Genomic DNA, 24946 nt, shown 5'->3' with positions numbered 1-24946 from the left:
CCCTGCCTGATGGTGCTGTTGGTAACTGGGTGGCCCCTCCTTCCACAGCGGCACCGACGAAGGTGTGCTGGACCCTGTGTTGGGTAGCACAGTGGAGCTGTCGGCGGGAAGCGGTGTGGTGCGGTGGTCCTCTCTGGTGACGTGCTCTGCTGTCAGCACAACAGCGGTCCCACTCTGGTGCCACCAGAGCTGTTCGGTGACCTGAGTGAGGGCCAGCGGCCGGCAGCCCTGTGGCGCTGTGGGCAAGTGAGCCCCGGTGCCTGGCTGTGCCCATGGCTTTGCCTGGTGCCTGTGCCACAGCTGTGGCACATGTGTGGTGGGCCAGGCACTGGGCAAGTGCTGTGGCAGCAGCCTGGGTGTGGTTGTGCAGAACCAAGTGGGTTTGGTGGGACATGTGTCAGCAGAGGAGAGGCAGGTGCTGGAAGGTATTTTTTCAGCTGTGTTCAAAGAAAAGTAGATGCGAGGGTGTATGGGCAGCCAGAAATCATGCAGTGCAGCCTCTTAAAGGCTTTTAGTGACAGCAGGGAAAGGAAACCACAGGTTTCTTATTTGAATGACCCAGGATTCATTTTTTTTTTGCTAGAAGAGCAGAGCAGCTTAAAGGTAACTTAATAAGTTTGGTTGTGCGGTTTTGTTTTTCAGTTGAAAAACAAGTTTTTCACATGTCAGAGGCTAAAGAAGCTGAAACAGAAATGGAAAACAGAAAGGAAAGTGAAGGTATGCAGGTATGCAAAACAGCAGCGTTCATGGACTTGGTCTCATTAGTTATTGCTAAGATTTGTGGATTTTTTCCCAGTTACATGTGTGCATGACTCACTCTAGGCTTTTCATCAGTGCTGGTGTGGTGGAACCACAGGACAGAACCAATTATTTTATAGAATTTTTTTTTTCTTTTTTAATTTGCAGTTTATGGCCATGGCTCAGAGGGTAGAGCACTTGGTTACATGGTCTGCAGCTGGCACTGCACCATTAGGTTTTGCAGCCCCCAAAAAAGCTTCATGTGTGCACCTCGGACGGCAGGGTGAGGGGCCCAGGCTGTGTGAGGAGCGAGCAGCGCAGCTCATCGCCTGGGCTGGCCAGGGGAATTACTCTGTGGGCACCTCCACCCTCCCCTGCTTGGTGAGCCAGCGCAGCTGCCCGCAGGCCCAAGGGCCTCTCCCAGGCCGGGCAGGTGACGGAGGTGGGGTGTTCCTTGGCACCGGTGGCCTCAGCTGACGCCTCCCCGGAGCCACAACCTTCCTCCAGGTAAGCCTCGCCCCGCCCCCCCCCCCTTTCTCTCCAGCAGGGAGCATCCGCAGGAGGGCTGCTTTCTGGCAGGGCGCTGCTGAAGGAAGAGGTAGGCTGCTTGGTTCAGTTTTCATTTTGGGGTGGGGGGCTCTCACTCTTTATCCCCCACCCCCAGCTTGTTTTCTGCTTGATAGGTGAACGAATTAGATTAATCACAGTGTTCCCTTATTGTAAGGGGATGAATCAAATCCCTCCAAAGGCAAAAGCTGGATCAAGAGATGGATTTATTAGCTCACTTACATTCCCCACCCACATCTCGCAGTCTGTGCTGTTATGTTTGTTCTTGGCTGTTGCTAGGAGAGCACATGATTTAAGGTAGATGCAGAGGCTTTTGTTACAGTCATTTTTTTGGGCCCTTGAGTAAGCCGCTATGGTCTGTGTCTACGGCAGAAGTAAAAAGAGCTCTCTGCCACCCCCCCCCGCCACCGCCCTCCCCCCCCCCCCCCCCCCCCGACCCCCTAAATTTCAGCACAGAGCGCAGTGGGCAAGCTGACAGGGCATTTGTGCATGTTTCTTGGTAATCAAAAGGCTCAATAAATAATTTTTTTTTTACTCCACCAGTTTCTGGATTATTTTAGTTTTGTTACAATTCTGATCATGCATCATAGGACTGCAACAATGAGCTTTAAATAAGTATTCTTTGTGCACAGTAAAATAAAGGAACATTGAACAAGTTAGCATTTCATCATATACATCAGATAGTAGGCACAATAGATAAAATCAAGCAGCTTGGGGTTTATGTAGAGCATTTTCATGAAGAATGTCATGTAGACCAAAATGTAAGAGGAGCTATTAGTAACCCACCCCCACACCCTCCAACAGGCCCTTTATTGGGGGTAAGGGGGCGGTTATGTGCACAGAACTGAAAACACTGAACAGTAGGAGGACAAATTAAGTTACTGTAGGCAGCAGTGTGAATATTAAAAACCTCTTCCTGTGAAAGAATACTTCAGACCCTGTAAAAACTGGTTCAGTTAAAAATAGATGTATTTACATTTAAGTCTGATCTAGCAAGTTTTCCCAGCAGGTATAAGTTAAGATGTACAGTAACTGCAGGTTGTACTCATTCTGACTCAATTCGTGAATGTTGGTTTGGTTTTTTGTTGTGTTTTTTTTTTTTTTCTTTTTTTTAAAGTTGCAGCTATTAGGCCTTAAAGCACCAGCATATTACAGCGGTGGGATGAGTAACTGTCTCAGTCCATTCTGCTACCAGTACACTGCTGGGATAAATCCCAAACCTGTTGTTAGATCACACTGTTGTTAATTAAGATGGTTCTTTCCAGCTCAAGATGTGTGGGTCGTTTACCAGGGCAAGATTGTTTTCCCAGATACTCACATGTGTCTTACCTCTACCCGTACCTCTAGTTAAGTACGTCGGGGCAGAATTTAGCTGTAGGTGTTGGCAGCCAGCTGCTGCTCTAGTAAAATACTTGGACAAATCCACCTGTTTCAGTTCATATGAACATGCTTTGTTTTCGTGAAGCCACTTACGCTACTTGTTCAGGGAAAAACCACTATTAATGCTAAATACTGCCAAAGTTAGCTCTTTGGTAAGCTCTGACGCCTATAGATTACACAGCCTCTAACGCTGGGTGCAATGGCAGGATGGCTCCGTGTTACTCTCTATAGAAGGAAGCGTTCATTTCACCATGCCAGTCAAGATAGTTATTTTTTTTATTTGGTTATTTTTCAACAACAAAGTTCAATACTTTCCAGGTGGAGCTTGGAACTGTCCCTCTGGTTCCCTCCCTTGTCGATAATAAAAAGGTAATGAAGAAAAATCCTGTACTTTTAGAGACCTAAAACCTCATTTATGCTAACAAGCTTCAATTGCAATTAAACGTTACAATATTTCTTCATGGGAGAGCAAGGAGGACTAAGCTGAGGCCCCTCCAGTGTCTGAAGATGGCTGTCCACAACCACCATTAAAACAAAAAGCTAGTGTTGAAAAACGCACAGTTTACAATAAAAAAGTAGAAACCAATTCAATTCCTTTTTGTTACGAATATAAAGTTTCTTGTAAATATGTACAGTCCTTTGAGCTATTTCTATAGCAGGAAGCATTTCACAAACAAGACACAAGATATACACTTCCAGGACTCAACAAGCCCATTTCTGAGGTCTTGAAGATCTTCCATGAGATGCAAAGATTTAAAGACTGATCTCAGTGACCTTTCCAAATATTCAGACCAGGAGACAAAAACTTTCAGCAAGTTTCCTGCCAAATCATCTGACCTAAAACAACCCAACAGACGAGAACGGGATACAATATTCATGAAACTCGCCAAAGGACACTGACAAGGCATTTGAATTTTTATGGGTTTCTAGAACAGGTTAGCACAGGCTTGTGAGGGACTAGCAGAAGTTTAAGTGTGGCGCCAAGGGAAGACTGGATGCAGTTTTTGCTCTTTCCAGTTGTAAAGAACGTGGTTGTTCACTTAGGATGTTGCTAGTGCAGATTGAATGGTCAAAACCTGCTTTGAAAATCATTTGCTCTCTGATTCATGTTCACAGCAAAAGAGAATAGCAAGCAATAAATGGCTCGAGGTTAGATACGTGGGAGCAAAGGCGAAGCGTGTTCAGTAACCGCTAAAGCTGTTCATTGTGAGTATCCTCTTGTGCCGTGACACTTGGTTCTTATTGTACGACAAATTACATGTCACGGGAGGAGCCAGCCCTGGGCCGCTGCTCCTTCTGGGGAACGTGACACTGTCAGGGCTACGGGGTTATTTCCAAAGGGACCACGTTCAGTGTGACTGTAATTCCTGTCATAGAATAAGGCTCGTTAACTCTTCATTGCCAAATTTCCAGAGTAATTAACGGTTATTTTGCAGCGTAATCTAAAGGTTTCAGTTAATTTACAGGTGAGGTACAATACACTACTCAGCAAAGCAACCTAAAAGGAGAGAGCAGCCAGTGATGGTGCAGCAGCATGCAGTGAACTGTCATGCAGAAGACCTGGATAAAGTCTTACAACCCAGTAGCTTGTAGGTAATGCACTTTGTCTCAGGGCTGGGCACATGGGCTCATTTAAAGCAGGGTTCTTCCCTCCCCCTCTGAGCTGCTCTAGAGTGATTTTAGTGAGAACAAAATAACTTTCAGAAGTGGCAGGTGAACAGACTAATCAGAAGTAAATTTCCTTGTGTTCTGTAGAAAATATCCAATCACACCTTCTATTGAAAGACTCACTCACCTTGGCCCTTCTCTTTCCAGGCCATCAGGAATTCCCAGCCTGTCTCAGAACTAAGATCAATTATCTGGTATGGGGTGCTAACCACATTATAGAGACGGGGGTGGGACTCTAGTCCCCTTTAATTTCCTCGGTGTACTACTTGGGGACTAAAGTGAATACAAAAAGTTCATGAACTGCTTGAAAGAGTAACAGTAGTACAAAGTGCAAAAACAGGAGTGCAGGAAAGTGCAGAGAAACTAAACTGAGCTGCAAACAATCTTCAAAAGCATCACGTCTCCCGATGCGGAGTGAGCTTTTGCCCAGGAATGCTGTTTTGGTAACTGGGCAGCAGCCATATGCCGTGCATATACTCAGTGTATTTCCTTTTTTTTCCTGCAGGTCAAGATGAGTAACTTTGTCTAGCTGAGACTTACACCGAGGACTGGTCCCAGACCTGGCAGGGAAATAAGATGACAGTTACAGCTCACACATATTTTCCTCACACATGCACAGGTGCCAGCAGCAGTACATCACCTAACTACTGCTGCCGCTGCTGAGCCAGTGCTGTATGTGCTCGCTCCTTGGCGGCACCATTCTGAAACCACTGACAAAGGCGAGTACCATCAGCATCACTGAACACAGCAGGCTCCCACATGCCTCTCTCCAGACACTGTCCCCCCTTCACATCCCGAGTAACTTGGTTTCTGTTGGTCAGGGCAGCTCTGCTTTCAGATCTGGAGGAGTGTAGCCTGTTCCAGAGCCAAGCTGCTTTTCACAGTTACAGAACTAGCACAAGGGAGGGTGTTCGAAGGGCCAGTGAGTCACACCGCGTGTGCTCTAGTTTAATAGAAGGTGGGGGGGTGAGATTTGATTTGCTCTCATACTTTACAGCACCACCCGCCCTGCTGCCGGACATCCCTTTTCCCGAGAAGAGAAACGGGCTCCAGGCTCCTGACTTACCTTATTGACTTGAGCAAGAGGAGTTCTGGCACCGCTCACGGGCATTCGTCCTCGGCTGCTCTCTTCAAACAGTCTCCCAGGGGACCTTTCTCTGCGGGTGCTCAGAAGCCGGCCTGGAGATTTCTCCCTCTCCAGCGGTCGCCCAGGTGACTTGTCCCTCCGCAGCTCTGTCCTCCCCTCGCGGTACCGATGTGGTGTGCTTGGTTCTCGAGGGTGGCTTGGACCTTCCGGTGGTCCTGGGCTTGATGCAACCCGCTTGGTTATGTGCTCGTTGTATGTGGGCGGACCTCTCTTGTTAGGGCTGCTGTCATTCAAAAATAATGGACGCGAACAGCTGAGCGACAAAAACTTCACGTTACATTTTCTTTTAGCAAAAATGTAACTTTCCCCAAACACCCAGCAGACCATACTTTGATAGCTGAGTCTCCATAACATTAGCCACACCAGTAACGTGCCTTAATGAATTGCTAAGGGATGTCCTGTCTGTGCAACAGGCCAGAAAACTACACACGTCCGTGTACTTCAGCAGTACGCTTTTCCACACAAAAGGCCGCTAAAATTTGATATATGCTTTTTCGCATGCAAAACTGGCAGAGGCTCCAGGCTGTTCATGCCAGGTTAGGATGAGTGCGAGCATCAGTTTCGCAGTTTCCAGCACACAGTGGCGCTGCCAACCCCAGCATTTGCTCAGCTGCCTGAAGTGCCACTGTTCCGCTCAACAGAACGAGATCATATCGCAGCGTCCCAAGGCGTCTCCCTAAGGCACACTCATTGTTTAAGAGAAGAGGCTCTTGCTTCAGGGATCCTTGCAGTCAATCAATGTTTAGTGTCATACCAATACCATCGAAGCTCACCAAGCTTTGAAGGCACAGCTATATCACAGCATCAAAGTAAACCAGCTAAAGGGCACAAAGCATTCGGGGAGGAGATTATCCACCTATTCCTACAGAGCTGATGTTTCTTTGCTTTCTGGATTTTAAAACATCAGTGACTCTACTCTGTGTTCCACTCCAGCATCACAATAACTGGCTAATGCCAGCCTCTCTCTCTCTAAGAATGGGTTAAGGGCAGCTGCAACATCAGGGGTGAAAGCCACCTGGAGCAGAGTTTGCTTACAAGGTGCACAGGGACCATAACACACTGACTTCACCATACCTGCGTGTAGCAGAAGATCCTCTGTGGTGCTGCTCGTTGTTGGTCTCCTTCACTAGATTGCCCTTACAGCAAATCACCCTTAATTTGTCCTGGTAGGAGGAGGCCAGGTAGATAGCTCCCGATGAAATTGCAGGCCCTAGATAACGCGGATTCGGTATTTCCAGGTGGGCTCGTGCAGGAGTTCTGAGTAAAAGTGCAGGAAAAAGTCTTTACAACGGCAACACCATACCTTCTCCTGGCCAGCACACGTATTCTTGGAGCACATGCTGTTCCAAGTAAAGAAAAGGGAACAACTTACCCTAGAGAAGCTCGTGCCTGAATCTCAATCACTTCAAGGGAATTGAAGTGGGTCACAAATAGATAGGGCTCCCTGTAGGCTGAAGGAGCATCGCAAAGACAGGAAAAACACAAAATAAAATTCTCTGTTAAAAACTTCTAAAAAGCATCAGTGAGCACAACAGAGCCTCCCAGCCCCTTGGGAAAAATAAAGGAATAGATCTTCTGTAATGAGACACAGACACTATTACTAGGTAGGGAGATGCAAGCTTAAAGAATTGTTGCTTTGAAACTATCTGTATCTCAAGAATTTCACTAACCAAAGCGTCATGAAAATGGCATTAAAACCAGGCTATTAACTGGATTAAATTCCCATTGGGTAGTGTGAAAGGCTTGGGGGATCCACAGTGACATTATATATTTTTGACTATTTCAGAAACTTCCAATCATCCTTAAAATTTCCACTAGCCACTTCAATCGCTGTCAGACAAGGAACGTTAAACCAAAGTTACATTTCCTTAGTTTTCTTCAAATTGTTTAGACTTCAGCAGGTTTGCTATTTGACTTTATAATGATCTTAAATCATGGGGAAATCTCCATAGTTTCTGAGAGGAATGGGAGAGGGAAGAGGAAACGGGAGCGCTGAGCAAACAATACCTGTTCCATGAGGATGCTTCCCTGTTTCAGTAATTTCCATAACCCAAGTGAATGTTCCTCAACACCTACCAAAAGCTAAGGGCAAGCGATTCCATTTCAGGTCATCTGTCCTACTGCGTCTTCCATAGGAATCCACAAAGACACCGAACTCTGCCAAGAGAAGTCATGTCATGTCGTAAGCCTGCACCTGAATTTTGTTCATTTCTTTCTAAAGGGACAAAAGCAACTGGCCCTGGGCTTTTTAGCAGGGACAGGGAGCTTACTGCCTTGCAGATCCTGGAGTGCCGTGAATTACTCTGACACTGAATTGGCTAGATTTAGGAGTACGCCCAGTGCCAGAAGGTACTGCCATTCTAGGTCTCCCTGTACCAATTACAGTTATTGTTTAATCTAGAGTGAGGAAGACTATGACACTCTACCGTTACTCACCCAAAATTACTGCTAATGGGCTTTAGAAGGCTTCCTGTGCATTTCCATGACACTATCCTAGAGGGCCAACAAAAGCAGCTATACAAAACACTCTAACACTCTCTTATTTTGTCACCAGAAGATTAAAACATCTCACCTGTCTGTATGGAAACCAGACAAGAAAGCCAAAGGCTGAAAACCCCTTAACATTTTACTGGGATAATCGGATGCCTGTTTGCACTTGATGCCGACTACGATCCCTTCCCTTCGGGCACAGATGCCTACATGTGGCAACTGATCCACAGGCACAGAGAACTCTGAAGCCAAGCAAGCTCACCAAAAGCACCTCAGCAAGTGCTATTTTAGTGCCAGTGCCCTGTGCATCTCACTGTCTAACCCGCCAGCCACAGCTCTTGCCAGGCTTCTAGACTCGCAGTCCTCAACAAACATTCGTTACCAGGCCCTAGAAGGTCAACTCTACTGGGCTTTCCTTTACAACAGGACTCTGACTCCTTCTGGCAGTACCGCTTACCATGGAAACACAGCAGATACTCCTCCCTTTGCCCTGCTGGGTTCACTTGGATGATACTGACTGGAAAACTGTTGGTGGAAGCAGCAAACACAGCAGAAGCTAAAGTGTGGTCATTTTTATCCAGAAACTCTGCAAAGAGAATGGAGAAAAACACCTTGAGCAGCACCAACTTTTTTTCCTAAAGTGCTTTAGAAAAGCCCCGCCAAAAGAATCTGTGGAGCCACTTGGTGCATTCCTCAGGGAACGTCTCCTACCCTCCAGCGTATACTGCTTCATCTCGATTTCATAGAACTTGTTGGTTCCAATGATGATGCTGTAAGTGGTCAAATGGATGCAGCTGCAGGGCTCTGAGGTTTCAATCTCCTGGAAAAGAGAAAAGTACGGACCGGTATTAGTTCCCTATAACAGTTTGCAGATTTGGCTTATTCTGGAAGATTGAATATTGCCACATTTATCTTTATAAAAGGGAGAGGTGGCAACCTCAAAGTCATTAGCAGGCTGGCAAAAGCATATGAAAAAGTACTTGTGCTAGAAGAAAGTTTTGTTGGGAGTGATACTTGCTCGGGTATAGATTTGTATACCAACTCAACTCGGGGTGCTAACCCAAGTATAAGAACCTCTTCCTTTTGGAAGAATATGCTATTCTGAAAGACATTCTGTAGCGCAGTTTTCTGGAGCAGTAGGGAGCAGCTCCCCACTTGCAGCAGGTCACAGCCATGCCAACGACTGCATGTCCGAGCACGGGAAGAATCTGCCTGCTAAAGTACCTCTCCTATTAAAACTTAAGAAATTAGCTTGATGGCTCCTTAAGCAAAAGGACGACAAACACAGAGAATCTTCCTTCCTTCTTTGTACAACGTAACACAGATCTGTCGCCCTCCAAGATTTGCATTGCGATTGAACAGCTAGGGTAGCTCTGCAGATTAACCTGACACAACACACAGATCCCCAGATCTCCTGAGGATGAGATTCCTTATGTAATTCCTAATTTATCTGGAAATTTAGTTGGCAGAACAGAAAAGCATATTCTGGGCTTGCTGCCATCTTGTTAGGATCTAAATTCAGTTGTCTGGATTAGTGAAGGTAAGGAGAACCTGCCTTCTAAATCACGCCTTTGCATGTTGTGCATGTAAGCCCTTGTCGAGGCGCTTGGCACTATGGAGGTGAACGGTAGCACGAACAGAGGACGGTGACTGTACATCTTCAGTGTTCTCTGTCGGCTGCTGCTCCATCGCGAGCAGGAGTCGATACCAGCTACGGTGCTTGCAGATGTTCCAGGTTTGCTGGCATCCACATTGCTTGTGCCAAGATCATTGCCGTACTTCCAAGGAGGCCAGCATCTGAATTACTGTGCCAGCTCTGCTTCCCAACAGCAGTGCCGGTGTAGCACTCGGCGGGGATGAAAGCCACAGTCAAGCTGTAAATTGGACTGGTGCCTTCAAAGTTAACTGCAGAGGCTCACAGGGGTTGGTAGTTTGACCTGAACATCCCGGAATTTGTGAATTGGAGAGGACTTGAGTTTCTGGGTACCAGTCCATTTTAAGGCAGGCAGCATTTAAACTCTTTGTTCTGAGGAGAGATCCCTTTTTATTTGGGGATTTTCCTGGATGTGTATGAGCATATAAAATTTATTGATGACAATTCATGCAACTGGTCTTCGAGGGAGTGGCGGGTTAGATGCTGAGAGTATTTTCTGCCTGCAGCTGGCGGGCTGCAGAAGAGCTGCAGCAGCTCCGCTTCTCCCACCCACGCCTGACAGAGCGGAGCAGAACGGGTACCAGCACCGTCCGGCACCGGCGCTGCAGGCAGGCAGGGTCACACCCGGAGGAGGTGTACACACTGCCGCGTCAGACCCATATCTCAGTGCCTTGTGCGCTGGGCAGGAGAAAGTACACTTGTATTAGGGTACGAATGGGAAACAGCTGCCTATCCGGTGGTGGAATAGTACCGAATACCCTTGGACTTTGCTGGTACAGTAAACAAATTCAGATACCCATCGCTTCCTTAATTGCAAAGAAGGGAGTAGTCATTTGTTACAGATTTCTCCAAAGACGACAGAAGTGAGGGAACACTGCTGGATAATTAAGAAGAAAGCCTTTTTGGGGTAAATAAGCGAGAGTATTATCGGTAAATAATTTTGGGCTAAATAACTAACACAGCTGAGTCCAGTAAAAAATCAAAAATAATCCCAGTTCTGTTCCGCATCCCTCCAAATATGCCGACTCTTATTAAAGAAAATTGCTTCCTACTCTGATTTTAGTCAGTGCACGTTGCACTTTGTTGTCATTTTAGCTGGCAAACAAATGTTCTTATGCATGCAAAAAGGTTTAAGATGTTTGCTCCAAAGCAAAGTCTTAGTGCAGTATGGGAATTACTTCAGCTACCAGAGGGCATTACGAAGCTTACCTTTCTGATGCAGAACTTGCTCAAGCTCTCATTGTATCGCAAAACTATCACTTTATTGGGCATGGCCGCACAGATACAAAGACCATTCTCAACCTGCAAAGATTACAACCAAGCTCAGGATGGTGTAACACAGAGTAAATTTGGGTGCTGAGTGTGAAACGGATCGGAGGACCTCTTGCCACAAAAAGAACTTTGCCAAGATAAGCAAGTACATTTTTAATAGGGTAGTTACTGTGAATTAGTGAAATAATGAAAAGTCTCTTCAAATTCATGTTCTTCTTTGAGAATGTGAACTGCTTCTGTGATTTCTTTTGTACTTGAAAGTAGTTAATAAAAAATTAGGTTTTCCACAGAAAAACGTTTCGTTAAAAGGGATAATTTCAAATAGATTAGGTCTAAGTTTTAACCCCTGAAACTGTTATCTTAAAAATCACTTTGAAATGAAGGTTTTTCAGTTTATCATCAAAGTAGTCCATAGAAGTAATCATTGATGAGAATTTTTGCTGTGCCTAGATGTTCCATACTAAAAACTGGGAATTGATGTAAATATCAAGAGTTAAGAGTGACGCAAACAGCTAAGTCCATTTGCTAGCCTGGAAACAGTTACACAACAGTCAGGAACAAGTGGATGGAATTCACTAATTATAAATCTCAAAATTGAAGTCAGCTGTGAGGAGGTAGTTAAACTACGCTCTGCTGTATTTCTTATAATGTAGCAGTTTAGGCTATAGCATCGTGTCTGAATTTATTCATATTAGTGGTAGATTCTCCATACTCTCTCCAGTTCAGCCCCTCTTCAGCCCCTATACTCTTCTTAGTTGAAGAAAAAGATTTAAAACTAGAATATAGGCCTTGGAATTGTTACCAGCGTAATAAAGATGCTGATCTGATTCGTGTCAAACTCAGCACAATCTAAAGGGTGGTCCGAGGGCACGAGGGAGCCGTATCCTACCTTGCCAGCAGCAAAAAGGTGACATCCTTTGACAGCCTCAAAGACATTTGGTGAGATATCAGGTTGGGCTGGGAGGTGAGACTGGGCTAGGGATTGCTTCACTTTCTTCACATCAACAAGACACAGAGCCCTTTCTTCTCCTGGAAACAAAACCAGTTACATTTTATACCAAGGGAAAACTCCCTATTCTCTACAAAAGTCTGCTCTGTTACCTAAGCAGCAGCTTATCCTTATAGGCTGTTACTGTGGTAACAGTCACAAGGTACCGTGTAGAATCATTCCATATTATTGCTATTAAAAGTGAACCAGAAAACTTACAAAAACCCAACCAGACAATGGGCAGTAAACCCACTGGGAGAACAACCATTCTCTCAGTGGATTATTAGAGTTGCTAAGGTCTAGTAGATCACAACAGCAGTGGCCTTATTAGGACACTATTCATTCAAAATTAGCCAGGAAGTTTTATTTTACCTTGAGAACTTCTTAAAGTAAAAGGTGCTTTAGCTGCTCTGTGCCAACAGAGCCAGCAATGGATTTCCAAGAAGTGCCCTAATAAACCGCATTATAGGCCAAGCCCAATTCCTCTCAGAAGCCTAGCGACAGAGTAACGCGGCCTTCTCCTAATTTTATGTGAGATTTTCTTTTTTCCAGTTGCTTTTTTATCTACTACCCTGAAACAAATAAAGCATGGACAGCTTAAATCTTTACAAGGGGTGAAATGCAGAACAAACAGAACAAGAGAAAGAATTTGTTTTTCGTTCCCTACAAATGTCATATAGGCATTTGATAATTTGGGCTTTCAGATGAAGATAACGCCCTAACATTCAGCATGCCTACATCAGTGTAGGAAGGGTTATCTCTGGAAAACCACAGATGGAGAGATTAAAGCTGGTGTTCTTTTCATAAGGGAATCTTAAACAAACCATGAAATAAGTCCTAATTTTATGTCGATTAGTGTTTAGAGCAAGAGAGGTTGAGTTGTTAGCCCTAGGCCTCAAGAATCCCATCACCATCCTCAAATGGTTAACTACATTAAAAGGGAAGGTTATGCCGTGATTAGGAAGAGAGATGCCCACTGAGCAGCTCAACGCTTTTTAAATTGAACTTAAAATGATGACTAACCCCTAAGCTGGAAATCTTTTGTCTCTGGTTCCTTCCTCCTTCAGCTTTGGAAGCAGAAATCACTTGCTTGTGAAGGTTTAGCGGCACCTTCATTCACATATTCATTTACAAGAAAACCTCAGATAACACTGTGTTAACCACAGTAAGTGATTCTTAACAATGTAATGGGGGGAGGGGGGGGAAATAATTTAAAAAGCCTGTAATGAATCTAAAGGAGAGCCCAGTCCCTTGGCAGGCAGCACTCCTAGCATTACAGCGCAATTACTGTGTGTTTACTGCAGGACAAATGGGAGCATCCAGCCCCCTACCTGCTATCATCAGTAGCTTCTCCAGATCCTTGATGAGGTGAATTTGGAAGACGGCACCCATTCCTGGGATGTGCGTTAGGGAATTCTTCAGTACATTCAGGGCATAGAGACCTTCTTCTGCGCCCACGAGTACTACCTGCAGCGACAACAGGGCGGGGGGGGAAAGCAGTGCCACATGAGGAGAACAAAGAATGCTCCAAGAGCAAACGGGCAATACTGCTTACAGTATTGCATATCGTAGTACGTATTAGGATACAGTGAAGAGGACAAACCAACCAACGAAGAGGTATAAAATTACACACACTGCCATTAAAATACCACTTCCACGAATGAAATACCCAATACTCAAAGGCCCAACTGAACATCATTATTACCTGGTCACTGAAGGGCATTGTGCAATTTATATCCAAACGGTCTTCACCCTCTAGCTTCAGCAGGGAGTTTCCAAGCAATTTCTGCAAATGACAAAAAGATATTTTTTGTTGTTGTTGAGTTATCTTTCTCTCTTTCTCTATTAGTATTTTAACAATGCAATGTCATCATTTCAGACAGGCAAAAAGCTTGGCACAGATTTCTTTTTCTCAGAAAGCTAAAAGTTGCTGGAATACCTCCCACAAAAGAATTGGTAAACTTCTACCAGAAACGCAGTTAGGCAAACTGATCAGAATTAACTAAAATCAGACAAAAGCTCCTGTCCTCCCTATCTTTTCCATTTCCCCCAGTCTCCTGCAACAGAGCAGTGAAATTTTCCTAGGGGAAGGATTAAAAAAAAAAAAAAAAAAATTCCAGATGTTGGTGGGAGCATGTATTTTTCTCAGACACAAAAGGAAGACTAGCATGAGAAAAGAGATGATTTCCTGCTAGTCAGATATTCCCTACCTCCAGGGCTAACATTCTAATACACAATGCCATAGAATCACATCTCCCTTTGTCAGAAAAGGGTTATCAGTGCAACAATGATGAAAAAGGCTATCCAAAACAAAAACAAATTCATTTAACCTCTTATTCTTATCAGGAATAAAACTTAAAACTAAGAAACACACAGTCACTTCCCTCCCAAAGAAACAAACCCCCCCTGACTCTGTAAGAATGGGAGAGGAGGGAGCGTTTTGCTTGTTCTTTCTTTCTTTATTCTAAGGTTCGTTCATGCCACGTGGTACGTTACGAGACTGGATTTAAGCCACGTCCTAACTGCTTTTTCTTCCTTTTCTGTTTGCTGGAATTAGAGACAAAGTCTTGAGATCCTCTTACTACACTCCCTGAGACTAAAGATGGGCGTTGTAATATAAAGCATCAGTCTCACAGTGAACCAGTTCCTGGTACTTGTACATCATAAGGCAGAAGTGATAACTTACCTTCAGTTAAACCTCAGTATGCCAAATACTGAAAAAATATTTTTCAAAACTCTGCTCCCTCCCAGAATATTTTATTATTAAATGAAACTTTTATACTCACAGCATCAGCCTCAGCTTTTTCTCTGGAAACTCTCCCACCTGCCACTATTGATTCCAGTGCTGTGACCCAGCGCTGTTTGTCAGGGAAGCTGGGTGCTAACAGGTAGAGTGTTCTACCAGGCCAGCAAGTGGTGTGTGGATGAGACTCCAATTTTAGGATATATGGCACATCTGAGATGTTATATAGATAGAATAAGACTTAGATTAGTTTTTGGAATATTGTCAGTAGACTTAAAATCAACACCTTTCAGCCTCATTGGAGAGAAGTTGTATTTATCATGACGTGTTACCATGGCAATTTATACATAGGCTTCTCCTTTACAGGTCCTGCCCAGGCTAGCTACTTAAAGCTAAATATTATCTGGATGCATGCAATCCGTACGTACAAATGCTGTCTTTACTAAATAAAAATAATCTCTTGTCTTTTATTCAAAAGAGAAAGAAATTCCATTGTGAAAAAAGTACAAAACCAGCCACCTGGCTAAAGTTTTTCCCTGTACTGTTCAAGAAAAATCTGTAAAAATTGGTTATGGAAACCTTTGTTTTTAACAATCCATATCCTTTAATGTTAAAGTCAAGACATACATAATCTTTTCATCGGTTCTATTCAATACATACAAATCAAAACATCAACATTTTTTCATAATAGGAGACTGTATACAGCCCACAGCGTTTCTAAGTTAATGACCTTTTGGTTTGATCACAATGGTGGCACGAATTATGACACTTCACACTTTAGATAGAGAGCATTGAGAGAAGAAATTTAAATAAACCGAGTGCTTTTAAGTATATCACAAAACTCTTAAAATCTACTTCCATTTGGCTTGAAGATTATACTATTCGCAGTTCAACTACCACGACAGAAGCAACAGCGTATGTGTAGCTAAATCTGGATGACTGACCTGTTCACCTAACTTCAGTAGAGGTAACTTCAGAATTACATAGATACAGAATGGAAGTTAAAGGAGAAAATTCTGTTCAGCCAAACAGAATGCCCACTGATGGCAAGGAAGATGAAATCCATTTGACCTCATCTACATAAGGTTCTCACCTGTCTTTGCTGTATTGGTAAGTTCAGTAGCTCCTACAGCTCCGTGAACAGTTACATCGCCATCAGGAAGGCAGAGCTCAAATTCCTCTAGAGGCCTCTGTCCGGCTGCAGCGAGAACGGGGCGACAGAGTAAGAAAGAATGAACAAGTAAGTACCAAGAAAATAATTGTGATAGCAAAATGAAGTGGATACACTCTGAATGTTTCACAGCTGGATTATTATGACATAACAGCTAATAAAACTGTTGAGAATCTAGAAAAGCAACGGTGCTGCCCTATTACACAAGACTTGGCGAAATTAGGTATGGCCACAGCAAACAGTAACAATCTCTAAGCCTCTCAACTCACTAAACAATATCTGAAGCTTAAAAAAACCCAAACCCACAACCAAAAAGTTCTTTCTAGAAATGCTGAGTTACCTTCTCTTGCTTCTGCGTCATAAATGAGCACTTTCGTTCCTTCCAGGACAATATACTTCCTGTCCCAGCCCTGTTGCCCACGTTTGTTATTCCTGAAGAAAATAAGCACAAAACCATGTTGGATTTTCTGCTTGGATTCTGACCAAACCAAGCACGCAACTCCTGGAAAGACAAATTTCAGTGGTACTGTGCAGTCGTAATGGGCATGCACCGATTATCACATTGTAAGAGCCAGGACAATATAAGGAACTGTTCCAAATACTTCAGCTCCTGATATGGCACCGACATTGATGTTTATACCTTGGCACTTTCATCCATCCTTCAAGACGCAGACTGCTGCTCGGCTCCTTCAGCTGCAGACCGGGAGAATTCATTTTATCCCGGCAGAACGCTTCAGAGAAGTGTATGGCATATTCTGCTGGCAGTCCACAAGTAGCTGGCAAGCAAGCTGAGCATTTTGGGTGACACATCACCTGGCATTCTGACAAAAGGACAGAGAAAAACTTCTGCTAAATGACAAAAAAAATCATGACACAGCTGCCTCCACTTCTAACGCACAAATCCCAGCTTTTCCAAGAATCTCTAAGCCATCAGATGTTTTCTAATGCAGAATGTTTGCACCAACTAGTTTCAAAGTCTTCATACTCAGTCTTTTCTTCAGCTTTCACTGAAAATCTGTTCTAGACGGCTGATGCTTTTTCATTCTACCGTCCAGTTACACTGTTTATGCACACGCTCTGCTCTTACCGAGACATTTAGACGCTTGCCGCCCAAAGTGCACAGTATCCAGGCACACTGCACATTTTGTTGCTCTCATATTTAGCCCCACGTTAAAACGATGTGGGATATTATGATGCATTCTTTCTTTCAGGCGTCGGCTGTACTCTGGAAGGGACAAAATTTATTATCAGGACGAAAACTGTGATAGGGATGAAAATTATAGTAGCTTTGGGCATTTTAAGGCCAAGGTAATAAAAAGTGACAACGTATCTCTATCAAAGCCCTGCTGCACATAGGCACTACGTTCCTTTGCAATCTGCAAATCTTAAGCTGTATCACCACCTCGGTAATTACCTTATACAGATGCACAGAATGTGCCGCTTGAGAACAGACTGTAGAACTGAATTGGCTAATGTTTGGTTTAGCAAGATTATGTCAATCAAACCATCGAAATTTCAAGGCCGCACTCAGCTCCAATTTGTACAACGTGCTAATAGCTCGATTTTGCCTATAGCCAGCAAACCCTTCAACACCTATGCTGTTGTAACCAATACACAGCAGGCCTGCTTCATACAGCCTTCACGCTAGCCGTCAGTGCCAGCATCTCTCAAAGCACACCTAAAATCCCTGTTAGCAGATCTATACTGAGCAAAGCTTATCCTTCAAGGCATGGTCTTTTGCTGATGAACACTGTTCTCTTCCCTGCCCGTGACGTGCCCCGGAGGACATCTTCCCATGCCAGTGTTACCCATCCTTGCAGCACCCTGCGCCTCCCCAGCTGTCTGTGATGGCGGGACCAGTTTGTGGGTTCTGGAATTTTCCAGCTAAAGGCTGGAGGTTTTAGTTCAGAGCCTCGGGGTTCAACACTCACTCTGGAATACTGGTTAGCTAAGAATAAATCAGCAGAGCCCTCAATCCTTTGATTTTTTTTTTCCTGATGATCCTCTCCCCTCCATTCTCAAGGATATAGAAGGGTATCCTCTTTTTCTAGCTAATAAGATATTAATGTTATCTTTGACCTGGTATCTTCCTTTTATGCCTAACTGAAGTCTTTTAGTCTTGACAGAAACTTCCTGCTCAGCAGAACAAATCTGCAGTTTGGACAAGTAAAAATTTTAACTGCTAAGGAAACAGCCATAAATCCTTTTGGTCAATGCAGAGAGTAGTACAGAAAACATACTCCTTTGAAAAAGACATGCTTTTAAAACAATTCATGCTAGTAACTGTTTTCAGAAATAAGTTATATAATCCAAATAGAAAATTGTAAACCAAAAACAAAAGCAAAACTTAGCATGCAATATTTCTATCATGAAAAAACTCGTTTTGATATTAAAAAAAAAAAAAAAAAGAGATAGCGTTGAAATAGTAAAAAAATAGTCACAGAAAAGTTCACTAAGAACCTACCCTCTGGTGTGGAGGATTCCTTCCTGCGACTGGAGGGAGGAGCTAGCAAACTGATTGGAGTAGGCTGATGCTCTGGTGAGCGGACTATGGCAGACATGATGATCTGCTGCCTGGCTGTGGCTGGAGTAGATGGATGAGGGTGGTCTGATATTTTCCGATGAGCAGCTATAGATGAGATAAATGCCACTCATTAACATAACCAACACGGAACACTAGTTCATAGCAGTGGTTCTGTGTAACCATTCAGTGGTTACAACCCGCAGAAAAGTGTAGCCTTATTGCATCTTCATAGCAGTAGGTAAGAATTAAACAACATGCTACTGCTATAGCGGCACACACTTAAAAGCACGTTTTCAGACCAAAACCGTGCGTCTCCTTCCAGTTTCACCTTTTCTGTTAACCCCTACCTTCTTCACGAGCAGATCTGAGTTCAATGCGTGTTTTCTGTAGAGCCTCCTCCAGCTCAGCAGAGCGAGCCTTCTCCTTCTCCAGTGCCACTTTCAGCTCATTGTATTGCAGGGGAACCTGTGTGGGTAAAGAAGGGTCCTCTTTCCGCCGACTAAACAGGCCCTAGCAACAGAAACACACAGACAACTCCTAACTCCTAGTAAGAGATGGCTTAAACTAGGCAAAGTGAAACTAGCTAGTGGCAGTCCGGCCAGAGGGCCTAATGGCAATTCTGATATGCGTAAGGATGGATTTTTAGTTCATACTGGCACTGGAGAGAAAATGTTGAGATATGGATTAATTTAAAGGAGGGACGTACGTTACCTGTTAGTACTCACACCTTGAGTTTCCGAAAGCATCTAAACAGAGGATCTCAAAATATGTGGTTAAAATTAAATCACTTGATTCAAAATGACAGAACGGCTTATGACAAAGATGTGACACAAGTCACATCGCCTGACTAATCAATCCTATGCTGTAACTACAAGACAACCACTCTAGATACACAATATGTTCCTACACACATAGATCCTATATTTACCATTAAAAAAAAAAAAAAAAAAAAAGCACGGTTAACATTCTGTATTCCTACAGCCTCACTGACGTGTAGCTACTGTGTTGTAACTTAAGTGTTGTAGGAATTACAAAATACTGGAAAAGCCACAAAGAACACATCCTGCCTGGTAAAGTTGTTATTCAGCAAATCAGAATGTTCTTAAATGAGGACACAGTTGTGTTACATGCAGAAAGATAAAACAGGGTATTATGAATACACAGCACATAACCAATCACAAAACCGTCATTTAACTGCATGCCTCTCAAACCTTTTTCACCCACCTTTTTCTTTTTCGCTGGTTGGTCCATCTTTGCCTGCAGGAAATCAATGAGTTTGGTTTGCTGAGAAATAGTGCCCTCCATTTTCACTTTTTCATGGGAATAGAGAACCTGTGAACCACACACACATGTAGGAAATTGCATCTCAGTAGAAGAAACAGGTAACTCACAGCGGAATAGAGCTAAAAAATAGTATAAGGGAAGCATCACATGGGAACAGTAGGTAACATCCTAAAACCTCAGAGGGAGTGGGGAGCACAGAGGCCTGCCGCCGTTTCCTCAGCCTCACCTGAATGTTTTCCAGCTGATATTCCAGGTCACTTCTTTCAGTCTTCAGAAGATCAGCTCGATCTAGAGCTTCTTGCAGACCTTGAGTTAGGCGGAAGATGTGATTCTTTTGCAGATCCATTTGCTGCTGCAGCTTTGCCTGCTGTTAACAGGAAAACAAAGGCCAGTGTCTTGGCTTTGTTGTTTGCTTGTTTTTAAATAAAAGCTATTAAGTGTTACCTCTCCTTGTAAAGTAAGCACATTGTGGAACTTAAAAGTAAACAGATGGTTCTTTAAAAGCTGGAAAATTACAAGATTCTAGAAGTTTCCTTTCTTTCAGAATGCATTATGACTAAACAAGCATTTCTGTGTAGTGTATTTTTACTAATCTGCAGCAACACCTTTTCTTTCAACCACATGTTCAAGTTACTTGCTTTTTTAAGCGTTTAAAATCTTGTAATTGTTAATAAGACTGTACTACACAAAGAATTTCTCGATGCTACTTTCTCAAGCTCTACACAATCACCAGAAGCCATCTCAGTACTTTGCAATAAAAGAAAAAAAAATATCTTTCCTATAAATCAGGATAAACTCCTCCTCCTATCATCACACAAGATAAGGAAAAGGATGTCCAATTGTTTACATCTTTGTCTCCAGCTAACAACAGAAAAGGGCACATGACAAACTACTCCCAATTCTTTCAGGTTTTGTACTTTCTTCATGAGAAAGTCCCCGAGTATGAAAACCATTAATGCTCATATGTTGCAAAGCAAGAGCCAGAAAACTTGCACTGCGATGCATAAGCAAGTTCTCACCTCTGGGATAACTTGGCAGTACCCCAGAAGGCTCTGACTGCCCTCTCAGATTGCCTGTAACCACCTTTCCCCTGAAATCCTCCTCTGCCACCCCTTCCCCCACTAACCAGGTCTGGCTGCCTGCACTCAAAATCTTGCTGGTATGGCGCAGGTGTGTAACCTCGGATCAGACTTCTGTGAACCGAGCTAAATTACCACAAAAGAGCTGTGAGATGCCTCACCTGTGGCCTCTGCCCACGCACCCTCAGCACCTTGGCTCCAGAGCAGGTTTTAAGCTACGGTCCTTGCATTTGGTCTGGTCAGGGCTATGTTGTAAGAGCGCTGTGCCTGGGTACCGACCTTGCCTTGTAGACCTGAGCTGGGATGTGCCTCCATCACTACAGGCTTCTGCAACAATGGCTGAGCCCCATTCCCCAAACCTGCTCTGCCCTTGTTGTTCAGGCACTGTGCCCACTGGCTGCAAGGTCCCTAAACTTGTCTGACTTGCTGTCACCCTTGGCTCCCAGCTCACCTTCCCTTGAGCAATTAACTTCTACCGCTCCCCAACGTGGCTACACACTTTGCAGTTTTAAGTAAAAACAACCCCCCCAACTTCATTATATAGAAGAAGGATGGATGTGTAACACTGCTATTCACACGACTTCCATCCCTCACCAAGATGTGGACCCTGCTTCTGAAGTTATAACATCAATTTCCAAGGTTACCTCCTCCAGAAGTCTCTGCTTGAGCTCCCTTTCTGTCTCAAGCTTCTGTTGTAAACTGCGTGCGTTCATCTCCAACATAGCATGCTTCTTCTCCAGGTCATTGAGCTGGGCGGGTGGGATAGATGGTCAGAGTAACATTGAACACTAATAAATACAGCGTTCCACAATCTTAAAATCCAACTTCACCAAGCACACACTAAAGAAAAATGATACAATTATCCTTTACTTACTACAAGGGGGAAAACCAGCCAAACAACATTTTGGCGTACCGTTGCTCAAATGCAGACACCAAGTTACTGAAGGACTTCACTGTACGCTCCAGGCATCACAGGCTGCTTTCTGCTATAGTCCTTTTTCAAAAGGAAATCTGAGGTCTTTGGCTTGAAGATGGAATTCTATTCTATGACCTCCAGTCTTTCTAATTTGCTCTAACATCTTGAAAAAGCTGCTGAAAACTGCATTTCTACAAGTAATCTCTCTAGAAAAGTATCTCACCTAATTATGAAAGTCTAGGTTTGAAAGTTACTTACCTTATCAGAAAGGCTCTCAGCTTTGAGTTTTTGTTCCTTTAGTGCTTGCTGGAGGGCTAGAATCTCTGCCTTGTGTTCTTTGACAGCTAGTTCTACCACCTGGCGAGATTCAGTAATACGCTGATCTGCTCTCACTCTGTATTAAAATGGAAAATAATGTTACCTAACTCCTTTCTGGGCTTGACCTCTTCCTAGCATGCAGTGGCATCAATAACTTTTTCAGGGGGTTGCCTCAAATTCAAGATGTTACTTTATAAAGCCAGACTGTTTGTTGCAATGCTTTTATATTATATAACCCTGTTCCTGCCCCTGCTAGAACTACAGCCTGAAAATTTCAAGACCCCATAGGAACAGTTAGGAGCTAAGACTGTTTTTCCCTATATTAAAGTAGAAGATAATAAATCAAGACATTTTATAAATTACAATGATAAATACCACACCCCACAAATCGCTCGCTTGCAAAGAAACAAAAGAAACAATATCACTGGTGAATGACTATTAACTAATAAACCATTTTTAGAACTACCTCCCAAGATTTTATATTTAGTTCCAACTCCCATATCCTATTCTAAATGTATTTTTTGTACTAGCTTCTATAGAGCATTTTCACAAAAGTTAATAAAAGGGGGAGGAGGGGAGAGAGAGACCTGCTCTGTTTCTCAGTATCCAGCATCCTCTGCAACTCTCTAACTCGACATTCAAACTGGGATTTCTCATCCCCTAGAACACTTCTCCATGCTTCCCACTGACGCTCTTTCTCCAAGAGTTCATCATTCAGGGCCTCCAAGTCCATTACTTGCTCTTCCAGCATCGTACATGTTGTCTTCAAGGCCTCCATAGTCTAAAAATAAATCCTCCTATCAATTCTCACATCCCACATCAAGCGTGCACTTTAAGCTTCAGCCTTACCATTTAAATTACAGTACATGCAAATTGGCAGCAAACATAAGCTGGTAAATCACAACCCATTTATTTCGAGGCTTCCATACACTCACTTGTGATTGCCGTTAATGTCAGTTCTGTATCATTATAAAAATTTTGAAATTTCCAGGGTCACAACAGTAAAACGAATAATTCTAAATTACAGTATCTTTAGAGCACAAAATTTCTAAATAAAACTGCATAAAAATACAATGGGAAATACCAAACATTTCCATTCACTCAACTGCTCTGGGAAGGAAGCCTTAAATGCCATTGGCCCTGGAAGTATATTAATTCCTTACCAGTTTCCAGATCAAAAAGAATTTTTTGCCTTACAGGTAATTAACTAGCTATCCCGAAGAGATTTTGATCCAGATTTTGTAAGTCTTACTTGTTTCTGACTGGTAAGCTGCATCTCTCTCTCAGTGATTTCTCGACGGAGATGGTCAACTTCACTTCGCAACTGGACGACCTCATCGTTGGCCCCTGAGGCCTCATCAAGTTGCTTGGACAGGAAGAAATTCTGATTGTTCAGTTCTGCATTGTCTTCACTGAGCTGGTTCAGCTGCTCTTCCAAATCTGTAATCACCTAGAAAGAAAAACAAATTAAATAATGCCAGTAAGTAAAGTTTTTCAAAAAAGTGTTTTTCTCTCACAGAACCATTTATTGCCAAGCAAGGAGACAACCTGGCTTTTAAAGTTTTTCTAATTTAATCAAAAGCAATATCGTAATGGTAGGTTTTATGCACAGGAGTGTACTTGATCAGGAAGAGAGTTTTGTTTCTTACAGAAAATAGCTTTTTCTAAAAAGATTTCTTTTTCTAACTTGGTTTAGAGTACAAATATGCTGCAATACACTTTATTATTTTAGAGAGAATGCCACACCTGAAGCACTGGATTGGGAATGAGGAGTTCTGGTTGTATCCTCAGATCTGCTGCTGACCTAGCGTACCTTTGCCAAAGCACTTTGCCTTTTTTTGCCTCAATTTCCCATTAAGTGAAATGAGGCTAATACCTCTCCGAGAGGCTTTCAGAGTGTGATATTTAAGAAAACTGAACAAGAGCATTATGGATGACAGCACGGGATATATGAAGAAAGAAAAAAGTGTGACAACACAACAGACTATCAGAAAATCAGTGAAAAGCAAAAACTCAAAGACAATGACCTTGCCTTTAATGAAGTAGAAGAGTCCATTTGTTTAATCGGACTGGCATTACACCATATGCTTTAAACCACATTCCCCTTCAATTTAAAGGAAAACATGAACAACGGTGGGCCATTTTCACAGTCCCATTTGATTTTTATGAATGAAAGGCCATGAACACTGGATGGATGAATACCTGTACCTCCTCCTGACCCAAAAACATCATCACAACAGAAGAGAAAGAAACCTCAGTATAATCCTGAAATCAGCTTAATAAAAAATAATTTCAGAAACTGGTAAACTCTATACAATTCTTATTCAACTCTTACAAATATGTTCTAGAAGAATTTATGTCTAGATGTCAAAGATACTTCATTAAATGGGAAAAATTAAATCCCAGAGCACGGCTGGCCACACATTCAAGTTTAAATGTTCCAATTTCCTACACAAGCCAAAGACTTAAATATCTAAAGCAGTAGAGCACACAGCTCTTCTCAGCTATCTGGAAAGATGACAACCATTTCTTTTGGAAGAATCTGTAACGGGTATTTTGGCAGCCTTTTACCATGCCTCTCCTAGATCTAAATTAACAGTATTTGATTTTTAAACTGTAAGCAGAAAAAGTCCAACTGACATTACTCCCTGCTGGGTGAAGGGGAGTTCCTGCTACCCATATGGTTCAGAGTCAAACCAAAATTATTCATACTTTAAGCCACAACATTTTTAACAAAAATTCAACTGTGTGGTTGCTTGTTGAGCATTCTTATTGCCCTATTCAAAATAGACATTTTATTCTGTATTGGATGCATCAAGTTTTCAAAGAACGCAGACTGCGTCATAAGGAAGTGTTAGTGTCTATATTGCTGTAGGGGTAAGAACTTCGGAATGTATTTATACAAACAAAAAGGAACAAAAGAGCATTTGTTTTTACAGTGTTTTACCTACCATTCTTACAATTAGCAGCTGAGATTTCTACTGCCAGATAGGCAGTTTTTTCTCCC

The 24946-nt window shown here is 43.0% G+C and overlaps 1 protein-coding gene across 11 annotated transcripts in view; it reads right to left on the bottom strand.

Annotated features, from left to right (window-relative positions):
• Positions 1-1906: 1906 nt before the first annotated feature.
• CIT (citron rho-interacting serine/threonine kinase) overlaps positions 1907-24946 on the bottom strand; it is a 73765-nt gene continuing 50725 nt past the window's right edge. For 5 of the 11 annotated variants that reach the window (XM_027780873.2, XM_027780872.2, XM_027780874.2 and 2 more), the window contains 24 exons: positions 23192-23389; positions 22527-22720; positions 21880-22015; positions 21350-21454; positions 19853-19993; positions 19567-19674; positions 18690-18852; positions 18283-18447; positions 16906-17043; positions 16459-16639; positions 16159-16250; positions 15741-15845; positions 14691-14860; positions 13610-13690; positions 13236-13371; positions 11806-11945; positions 10854-10946; positions 8702-8810; positions 8448-8576; positions 7577-7657; positions 6873-6951; positions 6575-6757; positions 5420-5753; positions 1907-4913 (listed from right to left, as the gene is read on the bottom strand). In XM_027780873.2, the coding sequence (XP_027636674.2) occupies positions 4890-4913; positions 5420-5753; positions 6575-6757; positions 6873-6951; positions 7577-7657; positions 8448-8576; positions 8702-8810; positions 10854-10946; positions 11806-11945; positions 13236-13371; positions 13610-13690; positions 14691-14860; positions 15741-15845; positions 16159-16250; positions 16459-16639; positions 16906-17043; positions 18283-18447; positions 18690-18852; positions 19567-19674; positions 19853-19993; positions 21350-21454; positions 21880-22015; positions 22527-22720; positions 23192-23389 (3285 nt within the window). In that variant the 3' untranslated portion in view covers positions 1907-4889. The remainder of the gene's footprint in view (positions 4914-5419; positions 5754-6574; positions 6758-6872; positions 6952-7576; positions 7658-8447; positions 8577-8701; positions 8811-10853; positions 10947-11805; positions 11946-13235; positions 13372-13609; positions 13691-14690; positions 14861-15740; positions 15846-16158; positions 16251-16458; positions 16640-16905; positions 17044-18282; positions 18448-18689; positions 18853-19566; positions 19675-19852; positions 19994-21349; positions 21455-21879; positions 22016-22526; positions 22721-23191; positions 23390-24946) is intronic. The other 6 variants (XM_055794721.1, XM_055794722.1, XM_055794726.1 and 3 more) reach the window with 3 other exon arrangements.

Source organism: Falco peregrinus, chromosome 2, assembly GCF_023634155.1.
Source record: "Falco peregrinus isolate bFalPer1 chromosome 2, bFalPer1.pri, whole genome shotgun sequence".
NCBI lineage: Eukaryota > Metazoa > Chordata > Aves > Falconiformes > Falconidae > Falco > Falco peregrinus.
Note: the sequence above shows the minus strand (reverse complement) of the source record. Positions and strands in the feature narration are given on the sequence as shown.